Source organism: Topomyia yanbarensis, chromosome 2 (genome assembly GCF_030247195.1).
Source record: "Topomyia yanbarensis strain Yona2022 chromosome 2, ASM3024719v1, whole genome shotgun sequence".
Taxonomy (NCBI): Eukaryota; Metazoa; Arthropoda; class Insecta; order Diptera; family Culicidae; genus Topomyia; species Topomyia yanbarensis.
Window position 1 is genome coordinate 419991503 of NC_080671.1, and position 14831 is coordinate 420006333.

Below are 14831 nucleotides of genomic sequence, written 5' to 3' on the forward strand. Positions count from 1 at the left end.
AAACATGCGTTCAACATGTCATACTTCAGCACTATCTTTTCTTAACCGAAGCACTCTTCATCCTCAAATAATGGCATATAACTGTGAAGGTCAGATTAGCGGATGTTAGATACGTGCTATATTTCTCTCTATGGCGAAAAGTTTGATGAAACAACTCTTTCTGTGTGAAGGGCACAAATCTTAACTTAAATAGTATAATTAGGGGTTGCATTTTGATTTCACTTATTTTAGATAATGACTTGGAATGTTCAAATATGAATGACACAAAGAATCTCTGGCTTCCATTCTGCTCCGTTAAAGTTCTGAAAGGCGATTTTTCTTATTTTTTGATTTTGATTTAAATTGCCATGCATAATATAAACTTCCATATTATATTTTTAAAATCGACGCGTTCCAAACCAAATCCTTTAGATATCTACTCCCCAAACTAGATCGTATCTTTCAGAACCAGATAGTACGAGTATGTTGCTTGAATCATCGATCCCAATCTCGCCACGTCCACGAAATAGAACTTTGCCGCTGTAATACCGGTTTTCTTCTGAGCACGCCGGATCACCAAGATGGCACTTCTCTGTATGTCGACAGGCTCCTGGTACCACGGATACCCGTACATCACATCTGCAACCTTGGATGCCTGAATTCGATTGAAATTAATGAAAATTACAATGTTAAGTTTTTTATTCCAGCATATCACCTCATCACTAAGACGAGTTCCGTTGATACTGTACACAACCATTTCGCCAATCAGCACAATGAACAGAAGAACTACGTTGGCCGCATTCGGTCCGAAGTTCTGAAAAGAAGGGTTACTTTCGATAGCAATGAATTGAATTAATGAATTCATACCGTCGAAATGTATAACATCATCAAGCACCAGATCAGTATACAATTCATCGATTGATTGATCAGAATGAAGTTGACGGTGGTTTCCACGTGTTCCAAATATTCCAAGGCCAGATTATGTAGTTCAATTATTTTACGAAGTTCGTTACGACGTTCTTCTATGCCATTCAGTTGTTCCATGGCAGTGATGCGTTTCGATACTAATTCAAACAATTTTGAACCATATTGTATAATCACGAGAAATACGGATCCCTTAATGAGACTTTGGTAGGCTGAACAGAGGATCGCCGTGCAACAGAATATCATGTAGATTACATAATGGAAAATGTTGCGTCGAATGTCCAGCCAGTAGAATCTGTAAGTTTGAAAATCGATTTCATGTTACAGAGTGTTTCGTCATTAAACTTAAATACTATACTCACTGTACTTCCATAACGAGTAAAAAATCACTCCTATCCGCTTTGTCAACCAGGCTCATTTTTACGATCGTTGACACTATCGGGGCGGTCAAAAACACCGAAACCATGCTCGCTAGATAAACAACGTACAGCTGGGCAAACATGTGCATTCGCCGATTGAACAACCCAATTTCTTTCCGCAATGGTTGTGGCCAATCCTCTTGCAAAAAGTGCTTTAAAACTTTGATCAGCTGCTCGAACGAATTTCTTCTATAGAAAAAAATCATCATCGAAATGCAAATCTCAGTCAGAAAAATCATCTCCGCTAAATTGCGCGCCTTCGAGTCAAACCCATCTTGACCGGAGCCGAGAATGGCCTTCGGACCAATTAGCGCAACCAACATGCACGATTGCAGCAGTCCGAATTTGTACCACTTCCGGTGGTCACCCCAGAGGTCAATACGGCGGAGTAGTGCTAGCCCAACTGGGAGCACTTGCTGATTCGTGGCAAATGACTTCTTGAAGAGCTGCATCGTGTAAACTGTTGACGAATTATCGGAACTGATAAATTTATATTGGGCGATGGGGTGTTGCTGTCAGTGTTGCCAAATTGATAGAATTGTCGGGAATGGCAAAAATATTATTTTTTTCGAAATCGAAACAATAGTAAAGTAGATCCTGGCCGCCTTTGGATAATTTTTGACTTCTATTTCAAAAGGCTTAGCTGTCGATTCTTAAACCACTGGAACCTCCATTTTCGAACCAAACCGGGGGTTTGTAAATTGAACTGGTTCACAAAAAAAGAGTTTCTTATTTGGGATATAGATCGCAAAAAAATTCTTTTCACATTCTTATAGTATTTTCTTTCGAAAAAGCATTTTACAAAATTGAATGGTTGTATAATTTAAAAACTATTCTGTATTAAATTGGTAAGTAGGCGTGTTCATATTTACTCACGTTTCAGGTATTCCAAGAATTTCTTGGAGTGAAGGTCTAAAGATCTACAAACGAATCCACTTATCTTCCGTTCGTATGTGGATGCGGTACATACCTACTCATGGAGAGTCATATTACAAAGTTCAATGAGGAATTGCATCCAATTGATGTTTATGGTCATCCACGATCTTTTTGAAATACAGAACCTAAGATATATAAGCGTAATAACGATTGACGATTTTTTTTCTCTGCATGTTTTTAAGGTTTATGATACAATGTTTTATATAGTATGAAGTTCAAGACGACCTTAAGTGGCCTGTGACATCCGACAGGCCAATTAAGGTCGTCTTTGAGCACAGATCTAAAGATATACATGCTTAACCACTGTAAAGAATAGCACATAAAATGAAACGATTAAAATGCAAGCGCAGTGAATCAAGATATTCTCGCAATTGGCTTGACTGGTACATGACGGATATTGGATGTTTTGGAAACTGGCGTGATAACTAGATGACGGAAATCGATGAGGGACGTTATTTTGAAATTCAAGATAGCCACTTCTGGTTGGATAAAACTGTCCAAAACACTAACAATATGGATATTTCTGGAACGAGTGTGATAAGTAGATGACGGAAATTGACGAGTGACGTCATTTCAGAATCCAAAATGGCTACTTTTGGTCGTGTAAATCGTGGAATCTACTCAGCTAGTTTAAAAACACCCTAATTGTTAGGCCCATAGAAAATTTTACTTTACCAGATGGCGCCATTTAAGACTGTAAGATACAACATACAACAAAATGTATTTAACACATAAATTTCTGTCATTTACTTGTTAATTTTCTCCCGAAAATCTCATTTTTGTTTGTTCCATAGAGACATACATTAAAGACCCGTTTTTAGCAGTCCCCAATTTTGTCTATCGATAGGCTCTGGGAAACGAACCGAGTGATGTTCGAGTATTTAAATACTGTCTTTGGCATATTTTTCTCACCTTAAAAATTCTAAAATTAAAATATCAATATGATTAATAATCAAAAGAGTTATGAGGTTGTGTCCAGGGAAGACTGGAACCGAACGTCGCCATCTTTGATTTAAAAATGTGAGAGTCTCTAGGAAAGTTGGACTCGACCAAACGGCAGTTGAATTGAATTGGTTGGCCAGTGGCGGATCATCCAGATGCAGGGTCCTGGGGGTCCGAACCTCCCCCCCCCCCCAAAAAAAATTTTTTGACTTCTTGAAAAATTTAATAAAAGTTTCTATTTTAAATTGGTTTTAGACTCAAAATGGTTCCAAACCAGATTTGAGCTTGTGAGCTTGTGCGACCACCCCTGGCTGCTACTCCGTTGTCGATCTTGACTAGCTGAAGTTGCACAGAGAATAAGTAGATAATTATGCTTATGCTCGCTACTCGAAACATCTTTCAATGTGCAACTCCTGGTAATCCTAAAGTATTGATGAATACCGGCGCCGGCCAGGCCCGAACGTAGATCGCGGAAGGAAAGGGAAGGAATGCTTAGTTCGATACTTGCTTTTCCTAGAGGCCGTATATACTACTGCGCACTCCACAAGTATCACAGGAGGAGGAATTTTTGTTAGTATAGAAGTTGGATCACTTCTTCTTTACCGACGCCAGAGAGGTGACTCCATTATCTGGACTAGAAATTGATCCACCAAACTCATAGACAGGGGACAGATTTTTTCACCTCACAGATTTTTTCATCTTAAAAAATCTCAACGACCTCGGCTGGTATTGAACCCAGGACAACTGGAATGAGTGGCGGTCACGCTTACCACTCAACCGCCGTCGCCGTCCGTGTTTCAAATCTAAAATCTCATTGCGATTTATTTTTCATGGTAATTGGTAATAAACCAAGTCAACAGGAATTTATCGGAAAATGTTGGTTCAACTTTCTATTATGGAATACAAATTTCGACAGGTACTTTAAAACCGATACTTAGGCCGCGGTCGAAGTAAACGCGTGAAACTTGGCTAAAGCGTACAGCAAATCGTATCTACGGCAAAGCGAGTAGAGTACGGGAAGTAGAGATAGTAAAAAACTATCTATTGATCCTGATTAGTCGTTTTAACAGTCGCGAGAAATCGAAAAATGTGTGTCGCCAGTGTACTGAATAGTAGTACTTTTTGCTACATATTTAATTATAATGTTTTAACTATGTATATTGTAAACAGAAACATGAATTCAAATGATAATTAAATTTCAATGCAATACGATTTGTATATTCTTGGCATAGTTGCGATCCACGAGATGCTTTTCAACCATTGACTACAAAGGCCGTTGCAGCCGGATTTGACAATTCCCATACATTGAACTCATAAAATTAGTGGTACTTTGGTGGCATTATGACGACTCAAATTTAAAAAAAGGCACGTCGTTTATTTTTTTAACAGCAGATAGTTTAAGCAACATTTCATTTCTAGAGACTGTCTTTGTTCCATGAGACCTAAACAGAAAACATGGTAGATTCCATTAAAAAAACTTTCGCCAGGTTTCGTTGTTCTTGACACTCATATGATGATGGTATATTAGCGCCACTATCAAATTAGTGGTGCATATATGAAACAAGCACTTTCTGTTTCTTGGCTGCGCCGTTGCATGATCCGGATTCCTTCATGAAAATACACGAATTTCCACGATCTTAAAGAATTGATCGCAAAAATCTTGTGTGTTCTGTTGAAGCCATTGACGGATTTTAAAAAGTTTGGAGTCGTTCCGAGAGCTCCATTAGATATGTCGAATCATCTCTACTGACGCGCTTACCGTATAGTCTGAGGTATAAAAGAAATTAGATACCTCATCATAGATCGTCCTAATGCTGATGATGTGACATAAAGAACGTGTCAGAAAACCTTGTTTGACACCCTTCGACACAAGTTTGACCGTACCAACCAGTAACGTGGGTGACGTCATGGAAACTGTCGAGTACGAATTGCCAATTACCATAGCTTAATTTAACACATGTTATAAATTATACAAAACTGCCTTGCATGAATGGCTTTTTATAAAAAATTAGAAATTTTGGTTAAGTACGACGGGCAAGGTTGTTCGAAACTGCCACCATTAAGTTTTTTGTTTCCCCATGAGTTAGCCGCCGATTGATCCTAATTTCCGGTTAAGATAATAAATTTCTCAGAACATTACAAATTTGACGTTCAATAATAGTAAATATAAATGCAGATTCTACTCGCCAGTGATTCGTTTTGCCATAGGCAGCTATAACTAAACGCGCATGGTGCTACTTCATATTCGCAATCGATCTTGTCCGTAGTTGCACTTCGTGATTGACCGAAAAAGTGAGTGAAAATGCACAATGGGCAATAAAATAATGCTTGGGAGGAGCAAATCATGAAATGGCCTATGACGACACCGACCACGTCTAATGCTGTTCTATCGGGGAAGGAAAGGAATATTAGTTCGACACTCACTGTTGATAGAGACCGAGACTACCTTTGCATCTCAACGGAATTGTGTTAGTAGAAAAAGGCAAAGATGAGGAGGTATGGCTTGGTAGAGACAACATGATCTTGACATTATGCCCGAAAGTCGTCCGCGATCAATTCCGAGAATTTTTATCGAGTAACTTGAACTCCGGACAGCTGACAAACGGGAGGCTTCTTCCTTATTTTTTCTTAGGAATTAGCAACGGTGTTTTGATGAATAATGCATTGAAATTGGATTTGCTGAAATTACTGAAATCGCCACGGCAAACAACGAGAAAAAGTCTTAATTCAATATTAATTCTTCAAAAGGGTTAATGAGATTTTTGTAAACAAACTTCTTTCGCTCATTACTCCGCTGCCGAGTTGAATTTCACGAAAAATACACTTGAATCAACATATTTACCCTTGGTAGAATCAATTTCAAATGTTTTTTGCGAAATTATAACCAAATAAGAGACATCAGCAAAACAATAGTTTGTTTACAAATCTTATTAGCCCTATTCAAAAGTTGATATGGAATTGAAAATCTTTTTCATATATGTTTTAGTATAGGAAAACAAGCAAAAGAGAATAAAACAAAACAATAACCGAGGGTGCACCCAAAACTCGGCTGTAATACCTTTTCGGTAATAAGAAAAGAATGCTCTAATAGCAAAACGGTTGATACTAAAACGATCCCAACAAAAAATTCCCTAAACGACAATACCGACACATTCAAATCCTCTCTGCATCGCACTCATGTTTCATCAATTTTTATACAATAAACATAGCCGCGTCGGATTGTCTAGAAGCGTGTAGCATTTCGCTTCGAAAAATGTATTGCGCATCGAACAAAGCGAACACAATGTGGATAAAGAAGAGTTTATCACATTTCGTATTTGAAGATCGGCTCACACTCGGCTAGCTTCAAAGCACAGTCATAAAAAAAACCGACTCAGAATAGTAGCTGGACATTTCGGTCGGTGTTAAATTGAAATTTCTTTTCTATCACGGACATCAACGGTAAGGTAGCGACTGCACTAAACATGTACAGTAGACTGGTTCAATTTTTGACTTTTAACTAGTAATTGTGCAAATTTTGGTATTGATCGGTTGTGTCTACGGACCCTCCAAAAATTTCAAAGTTCATATGGAAGTTTGTATGGAAAATGGGTTGACATTGAAAATAAATTCATAAAAAATCACCTCATCAATCAAATAATCAGAACACTATTTATTTCTAAAGGTATTCATCTACTGAACACATTCGGGGAACAATGTAAGTTTATGAAAATTCGTTGAGAAAAGTTATTAACTAAAGATGCACCATGACTTCAAAACAAGTGGATTTTATTATTAATCATAGCAACCCTGTTTGAATAGCTGTATCTCCCCTAAGCGAGCAGTGGGTGGCAAGTCTAGTCTACATTGGTATAACGATGGAGCTATTCAAGCAGGGTTGCTATGATTAATAATATAATCCACTTGTTTTGAAGTCATTTTGCTTCTTTAGGTAATAACTTTTCTCCACGAATTTTTATAAACTTACAATGTTGCCCGAATGTATTCAGTAGATAAATATCTTTAGAAATAAATAGTGTTCTGATTAATTGATTGATGAGGTGATTTTTTATGAATTTATTTTCATTGTTAACCGATTTTCCATACAAACTTCCATATAAACTTTGAAATTTTTGGAGGGTCCGTAGACACAACCGATCTGTACCAAAACTTGCACAATTACTAAGGGCCATAAAATGAATCAGTAGAGCCTGGTGGAGCTAAAACTCAAAAATTGAACCAGTCTAATGTACAGTCCTGCCCGTCATGTACGGGAAGCAAGACTTACGGTTTGGAGCTACGTATTCGTACCGAGGGTCCGGATTCAGACACTTGTCTGGATCTAGGCACAATGTCTAACAAAGTCTGGGCCTGGTTCAGGTCCGGGCTTGCTAAGGGGAAAAGGGGATGGGCTGGATTCGGGGACTGGTCCAGATCAGGGATCTGGTTCGGATCCGGGAACTGGTCCGGATCCGGAAACTGCCTAAATATTTTTTTTCCGCTATCCAGCCTACCCAGCAAAAATCCGTTATTCCGGCTGGGAATGGGCGAAAATCCGTTGGTTTGATACTAATACTATCACAGAAATCGACTGAATTATCCTACAAAACACACATAATGAAAAAGTGTTTGATTGTGTGATGCACATAGTTGTACAGCTACCGAAATTCGTCATTCCATCGTTTACATTTCCTTTGTTTTTTAATTGCAAAAACTGCTGTGTAGGTACGGAATTTATTGAACAATGGTACACAAATTGACTTGAACAAAAAAGAAGCCAGAAAATCGCGGTTTGCGAATTTTCGACCGATTTGAAAAAAATCAAACGATTCTAAAATTTGAAAGATTGGTCCAATAACGGAATAAAATTGAATTTAGATATTTTTGAAAAGGTGCAATTATTTGGAAGAGTGAAAATCGAAAAATCGGGTATTGGAAAATACCACGAAATGGGAAGTAAATTGAAATAAAAAAATATTTCTAATCAGTAATCATTGGTAACACGCAACGCTACTGTTGAAGCAGTTACTGTGCGCAGATTATCGATAAAAACTATAAAAAATAGGAACCAAAAAAGTTAAATGCAACGTAAATGAGAACAAATTTTTTTCAACTTCAAAATTAAATTGAATTAATTGAATAAATGATTAAAAATGATTACATAATACTAATTGTTACTTAAGTAGTAAAACAACCAGTATTTAAATTGGCATCGTCACGAGTCACATTTCCACTGACAGAACAAAACATTAACGGCAACCGTACACTGGGGTACAAATGTACCCCACACTAACTTTGACTCCTGCTTACACGAAGACCAAAAGCAAACCGACTCTACTACTTTTTCCTACTCTTACTATGAACTTAAAATTGAATTATGGTTAGGATCCCAGGTTGGTAAATGCCGAGTTCTAGTCTTCACGCGGCTCCAAAAATGGCCTGGGGTACATTTGTACCCCCATGTAACGTTCTAGGGTTTATATCACCATGCGCAATTGCGTGGCCTTTTACCAAAAAGACAATAGAATCTTACCAAAAAGTAATAGCAAAATACCCGAAAATAACTTTGAGCTGCCTAAAATAGTCACAGCGGTTGGGAATAGAACCCGATCCAGTCCCGGGTTCAAGCAAAAACGGCATAAGGTGGCCTGTACCCCGGTTTGCACCGCGGGAACGTAAGAGATAGGAGTTATGTATCAGAGGTGAATGACGACGTAGTTCGGCTCTATGCTGCGCAATAATACAACTTTGCCAATCTCAATCAGTAGCATCAACGCTGAGATAAGAAATATGAAAGATGATTTCATGACCGCTCTTCTCTCCGCTCTTGACACTAATAATTAAAACTATCAGTATATCGACTATACATCCCAACCCAGCAGTCACACAATTGAGAAACTGAGGAGTCAAATCATTTAGCAGTCCAGAACGTAATCGATGAATCCCGGTATGCATGTTTCCTAGGACTAATTATTCCGGAAGATTATACAAAAATTGAAGTGTCGTCTCACCGCGAAAAACATATCGAAAACTTGGGGCGAAGGCATAAAAAATCCGAACATTGAAGAAGCAATAAATAGGAATAGATAGTTAAACAGAAAAATTGTCAAGATTCAAGAAAACCAAAACTCAGAAATGTGTCAAATAAGGAATTCAGATATTTAGAACAACTGAAATTGACAATTTCTGGGATTAATTTAATAACTTATAAATCGTAAAATTCTCGCGTCCCGTAATTAGAAAATACATGAATCAAGAAACTCTGAATCCGAAGAATCACAAAATGCAATGGACAAAATTCATTTCTCATCAGTAACTTTTGTACTTGCGGGACGTTTGCATTTTTGGATTAGCGTCTATCTGGTGCTAAGTTAGTTCATGATACTGATGAGACAAAGTGAAGACAGTATTGAAAGACATAGTTTGAAAATTATAATGTGTTAGGATCGATTAAAATGTAGTTGATTATTTTGTAAATCTCTATACTGATACTGGCAACACTATGTGCATCTCCGTGACCGATCATGAATCAATGTATTATTGTCCTGCGCTATTCTAGCAGCAAAAATCGTTATCATGCTATCATTGTCAGCTGTGGTTTTCACAGTTCAATTAACTATGATTTTTTTTTCTTGGTTTTGTTAGCTTTTCACTGAATTATTCATGTTAACAAACGTTGTGAGCACAGCCCCGCACGTGCCATTTAATTCCGATTAAACTGATCGAACACGTGCTAGGGGCGTTTTTTAAAATGAGATATTGTAGATATTGATAAAAATTTTAAAATGTCATACTCAAGCCACACAATTTGTGTAATATTTTATAACGGATTTAATTGCAATTATGTGCACGTAAAAACGTTTCCTTCGTGATTCGAATTGCGGAACAGTCATGTTTTCATGCTACCAATATAGAAGGGCGAAACAAAATTCAAAATTTAACCCATTATGTCCTAGCGTATGAAATTTCATGCGCAAAAACAACACAATTCAGGATCATACTTGTTATACAATAAAGGCGTTTTCAAACTTCTGGTCTTCTGTGAACGTTAATTAATACCCTTTAGTTTATAATGTGTATGCTCAATAATCTTTTTTATAAAATTCCATTGTGTTTTCGAATGTCAATGTTGGACAAAATTCAAACCAAAATATGAACAATATATATTATTTTTTTCTTCTAAATCACTAATTCTTGTTTCGGATTGTAAACGAATGGTCATGAGAAATGTGAAAGATGTGGCTCAGTGCGAAAAAATGGAAGAAATTGGTGAAACAATTGCGAAAATTCTGCTGGTAGTTCAAGGTATAAAATTTCATACGCTAGGCTGAACCGATATCTTTTTTCCTAAGGCAAAATTATTTCTTCTTTAGGACCAGGAGGGGATTCACAACTTTCTCGCTGATTTTAACGTTGAATCAGTGCATTCAAGGCTAACAAATGCTTAATACGTTGCAAATCATGCCTGATTCTACCCAGAATATTTTTTATGTAAATTCTCATAAGAAAATGTTCTATTTCTTAAAATAATTACAAAGTTTGAAGGAAAGATGGTTTGATGCAACGAACCAATCATGAGACGAAACGGCACGAAAGAGGAGAGAAGTGTTAAAATCTTTAACAAAAAGCTGCTAAATGAATGATCTTGCAAGGTTGAAGATATTGTTCGATTTTATGCTAAATATAAAGATTTTAGCCGAATTTTCTATGTAATGATTTTTTGATACCCTATCAGCCCAGCGTATGAAATTTCATACGTTAGTTTTTTTTCGCAACAAAACGTTCCAAAGTGGATATTATATTTTTCCCACACTTAATTCGGCAAAATATGAGGGCTCACGAAGTAATTTATAAATTACCTAAAGTTTTAGCATAGCTGGGTTATAATGGGTTAACTGCGTTATGATTTACTCCCGCAACAACTAAAGAAGTAAAATCAGTCAAAATGAATGGTTAAATTCCTTACGGGATGAAGGACAATAATTTTCTTGCCAATCGTAAAACCGTTAGCGTATAATCCTTTTCCTCGGAATAAATTTCATTGATTTTTGTTCTAATTTATTTAACTGAAATTCTGTTTGCATTAACCATTCATCGTAGCGGTTTGTTAACACAATTGAAGAACAAATTACTATTAATTGAACTGCGAAACCCACAGCTGTTAATAATAACATGATAAGTTTCTTTTTGCTGTAAGAATTGTGCAGCTCAACACAAATTTGTCCTTGATCGGTACTGCACAGTGCTGCCAAATGTGCTTCTGCATTTGGAGTTCGAAAAAAACTTTTAATGTCTGTCCCATAACCAAAAAAGAATAACTGTAGTGATTACTTTTTCAGTATAATGTTATCCTACATGTACCGTTTTACTGTTATAGGCTTTTGGTGGAATGAAATTTCATTTCTTCAAAAATTAAATTATCACAATTATGGCAATAAACTCGATCAGAAGATAATAAAAAAACTCTCGCGTTGATTCTGGTTACAGTTTTCTGTTATTCTAACTACTAACGAGACCAAGTTTATAGCACAATGTGCTACGAAAATTGCATTCTGTTATAATTTTGCTATATGATTCTGTTCGGTAGAGATTCCGGATAAGTTCAGGCAGAAACGTTTCGACTTCTTGTTTCCCTTAGCCGCCCATTCCGGGTCAGATGCTGTACCGGACGCACTTCGATTTTTCCTTCTCTGTCAGTATAGGCGCCAAGACTAAATGATTGAACACGATAATATAGCTTTGCTAACCTCATGCATGGATGACTAATGGAAAGTTACCCGATGAAAATTTAAGCAGAACTCCTGCCTTTTAATTGAAGGTTATGCGTAAACACAGAATTCTCGAAACGAGTAAAAAATAAATAAACCGGCGTTCCTAGCCTCCGTTTATCACTTGAAATCACTGGCAAACAGTAACATATACGAAACCAATTCATGTGTTAGATTTAGTTTGATAGAGTGATTTGTGCTGAATTATGTGTGTGTGTTAACTATCCCAACTCCCACCGGTGGGCAGCGGTTTTCAGGAAAAAGATGTTTCCATGTATTTGTTCATGCCAATAACGTACTTCCAGAACGTACATCACAATTGACCCCCTTCGACACAAGTTTGGCCAAACCACGCGGGTGGTGTCGAGAAAACTGTCGTATAGAGTTGAGAACAGCTTAAAGCAACATCTGATGTTGTTCCAAATGTATATGATTCAAGACAACATGTCTTGGATCCGTCATCGGGCCTAGTTTGCATATTGTACATACCTAGACTCATTGCTATCCATTTAGTCCCGAGTGACCTGTGCTGAATTCAGTAAAAAAGTTAAACTGCAAGAATAGCCTGAATTCAAATATAAATGCAGTTTTGTTTTTGTCACGGAGAGCAGACATCAATTTTGAGCGTTAAAGTGTTTAAGTGTGATACTACCATTAGGTACACTACTGAATCTAATTGAATTGACAGCTAATCCCATAAAGACCTCAAAATGGCTGACATAGTGTTTTAACGGATACTCACACAAGTGTTTTAAACTTATTTGTTCGACTATGGAAATCTGTTTTCTGTGACTTTTTTTGTGTGTAACTATGTATTTTTCATGGAATCTTTTTTAGATAAATCTTTTCATATGGCAACACTGATTGCAACACCGTCAAGGCGACCATAAATTTATCCGTTTTAATAATTTGTCCTCAGTTTACATGATGTTGCTCTTTAACAAAACACTCGCCTCGAACCAGCGAGTGCTCCCAGTGGGACTGACACTATTGCACCTAATTGGTCTCTGGGGTAACCGTCGGGAGAGGTACCGATTCGGGCTACTGCAATCGTGCATAGTGGTTGCACTGATTGGCCCGAAAGCCATTCTCGGCTCCGGCCAGGTTGGATTTGATTCGATGGCTCGAAACTTAGCGGAGATGATTTTCCTGGCAGAAAATTGCATTTCCATAGTAATTTTCGTTTACAGAAGAAAATCGTTCGAACAGTTGATTAAGGTTTTAGAGCGGTTTTTGCATCGGGATTGGCCGCTACCATTACGGCAGGAGATTGAGTTGTTTAATCGACGAATGCATATTTTTGGCCTGTTGTACGTTGTCTATATATGCTTCATGCTAATTATGTACTTAAGTGCCCCGATAGTGTCCACGATCGTGAAAATGTGTTTCATGGACAAAGCGGAGAGAGGCGACTTTTTACTGGTCATGGAAGTACAGTAAGAATAAGATCATAAACAAATTATTATCATTAGGTGATAAACCTCCGTTTTCTAAATTTACAGATTTTACTGGCTAGATATTCGACGCAACATTCTCCATTATACAATCTATATGATATTCTGTTGTCCGGCGTCTGCATGTTCGGCCTACCAAAGTACCATTAAGGGAGCTGTGTTCCTTGTAATTATTCAATACGGCTCTAAATTGTTTGATTTGGTAGCTAAACGCATCGCTGCCATGGAACAATTGGTCAACCCCAACGAACGTCGAGACGAACTTCGAAAAATAATTGAGCTGCATAATTTAGCTTTGAAATATTTGGAGCACTTGGAAACCACTGTCAGCCTCATTCTGATCAACCAAACGATGAATTGTATATTGATCTGGTGTCTGCTGATGATTTACATATCGACGGTCTTGTTAATTCCGTCAATTCTTGGCTATCGGCAGTAACTTCTATGATCTCTTTCAGAATTTCGGACCAAATGCGGCCAACGTGATCCTATTATTTGTTGTGCTGTTCGGAGAAATGGTTGTGTACTGCATCAACGGAACCCTTCTTAGCGATAAGGTGATTTATTGGAACGTAAAAGTGATTTTTTTTGAAATTTATTATAAGGTCTATCGCCTTTAGGCATCTAAAGTTGTCGATGCGATGTACGGATATCCGTGGTACCAGGAGTCTGTCGAGATGCAGAAAGGTGCTATTTTGGTAATTCAGCGTGCTCAAAGAAAATCCGGCATCACTGCTGCAAAGTTTTACTTTGTTAACGTCGCAAGATTGGGATCGATGATGCAAGCGACCTACTCGTACTATCTTATTTTGAAGGATAGGTTCTAGTTGTTGAGGTACTGAAAGCTAGGAGGTGCTACAAATTTTCCAACGATCGAATCGTCTCGGTAAAATAAACATGTCACGGGAAACTTGCTTTTTGATGTCATAATATTAACCGATCTTGTGGACGCATTTACAAAATATTAAGATCTGTTGGAGAACAGTGGAGATATAGCATTGTTCGAAAATTTAACATCGATTCGTCTTTTTCTTTTTCTCGTTGGATAATAAAGAGCTATACTCTCGTGCGTGCCGGTACTGCACAATGGTACAACTTAGAATCAAAGGTGAACTAAAGTCAAAACTTTGTCGTCTCAGTTTGAATAGGACCGTTTTATTTAATTTTGGTACACTAAATACGTTTTTGACATATTCAAAATAACCGTTTACTATTAATTAGGGTGTCCCAAAAATATCCATTTTATCGAAATTGTTCATAAATTTTCTATACATTAACTTTCATGCCATAAATTGTTTTGATAATAACACTTATAAATAAAACTTTTATTTCCTTAAGGGGGGGTGTGAGTTCTCAAACTCCTTTGTTCATAAAAGTATTAGAAATTTACATTACTATTTGTTAGGGTGGCTCAAAAGTAAGTACTTTGT

General features: G+C 37.3%; 2 protein-coding genes across 2 annotated transcripts; one reads left to right on the forward strand and one right to left on the reverse strand.

The window, feature by feature from the left end:
• Positions 1-427: 427 nt before the first annotated feature.
• Positions 428-1774, reverse strand: LOC131680928 (odorant receptor 1a-like). Its single transcript, XM_058961646.1, has 4 exons — positions 1266-1774; positions 847-1198; positions 695-793; positions 428-634 (listed from the first exon to the last, which is right to left on the reverse strand). Exons 1-4 carry the CDS (start codon positions 1772-1774, stop codon positions 428-430), a joined length of 1167 nt encoding a protein of 388 aa, XP_058817629.1.
• Positions 1775-12874: 11100 nt separating this feature from the next.
• Positions 12875-14228, forward strand: LOC131680929 (odorant receptor 63a-like). Its single transcript, XM_058961647.1, has 4 exons — positions 12875-13383; positions 13450-13801; positions 13860-13958; positions 14022-14228. The coding sequence occupies exons 1-4, from the start codon at positions 12875-12877 to the stop codon at positions 14226-14228; spliced, it is 1167 nt and encodes a 388-aa protein (XP_058817630.1).
• The last annotated feature ends 603 nt before the right edge of the window (positions 14229-14831 follow it).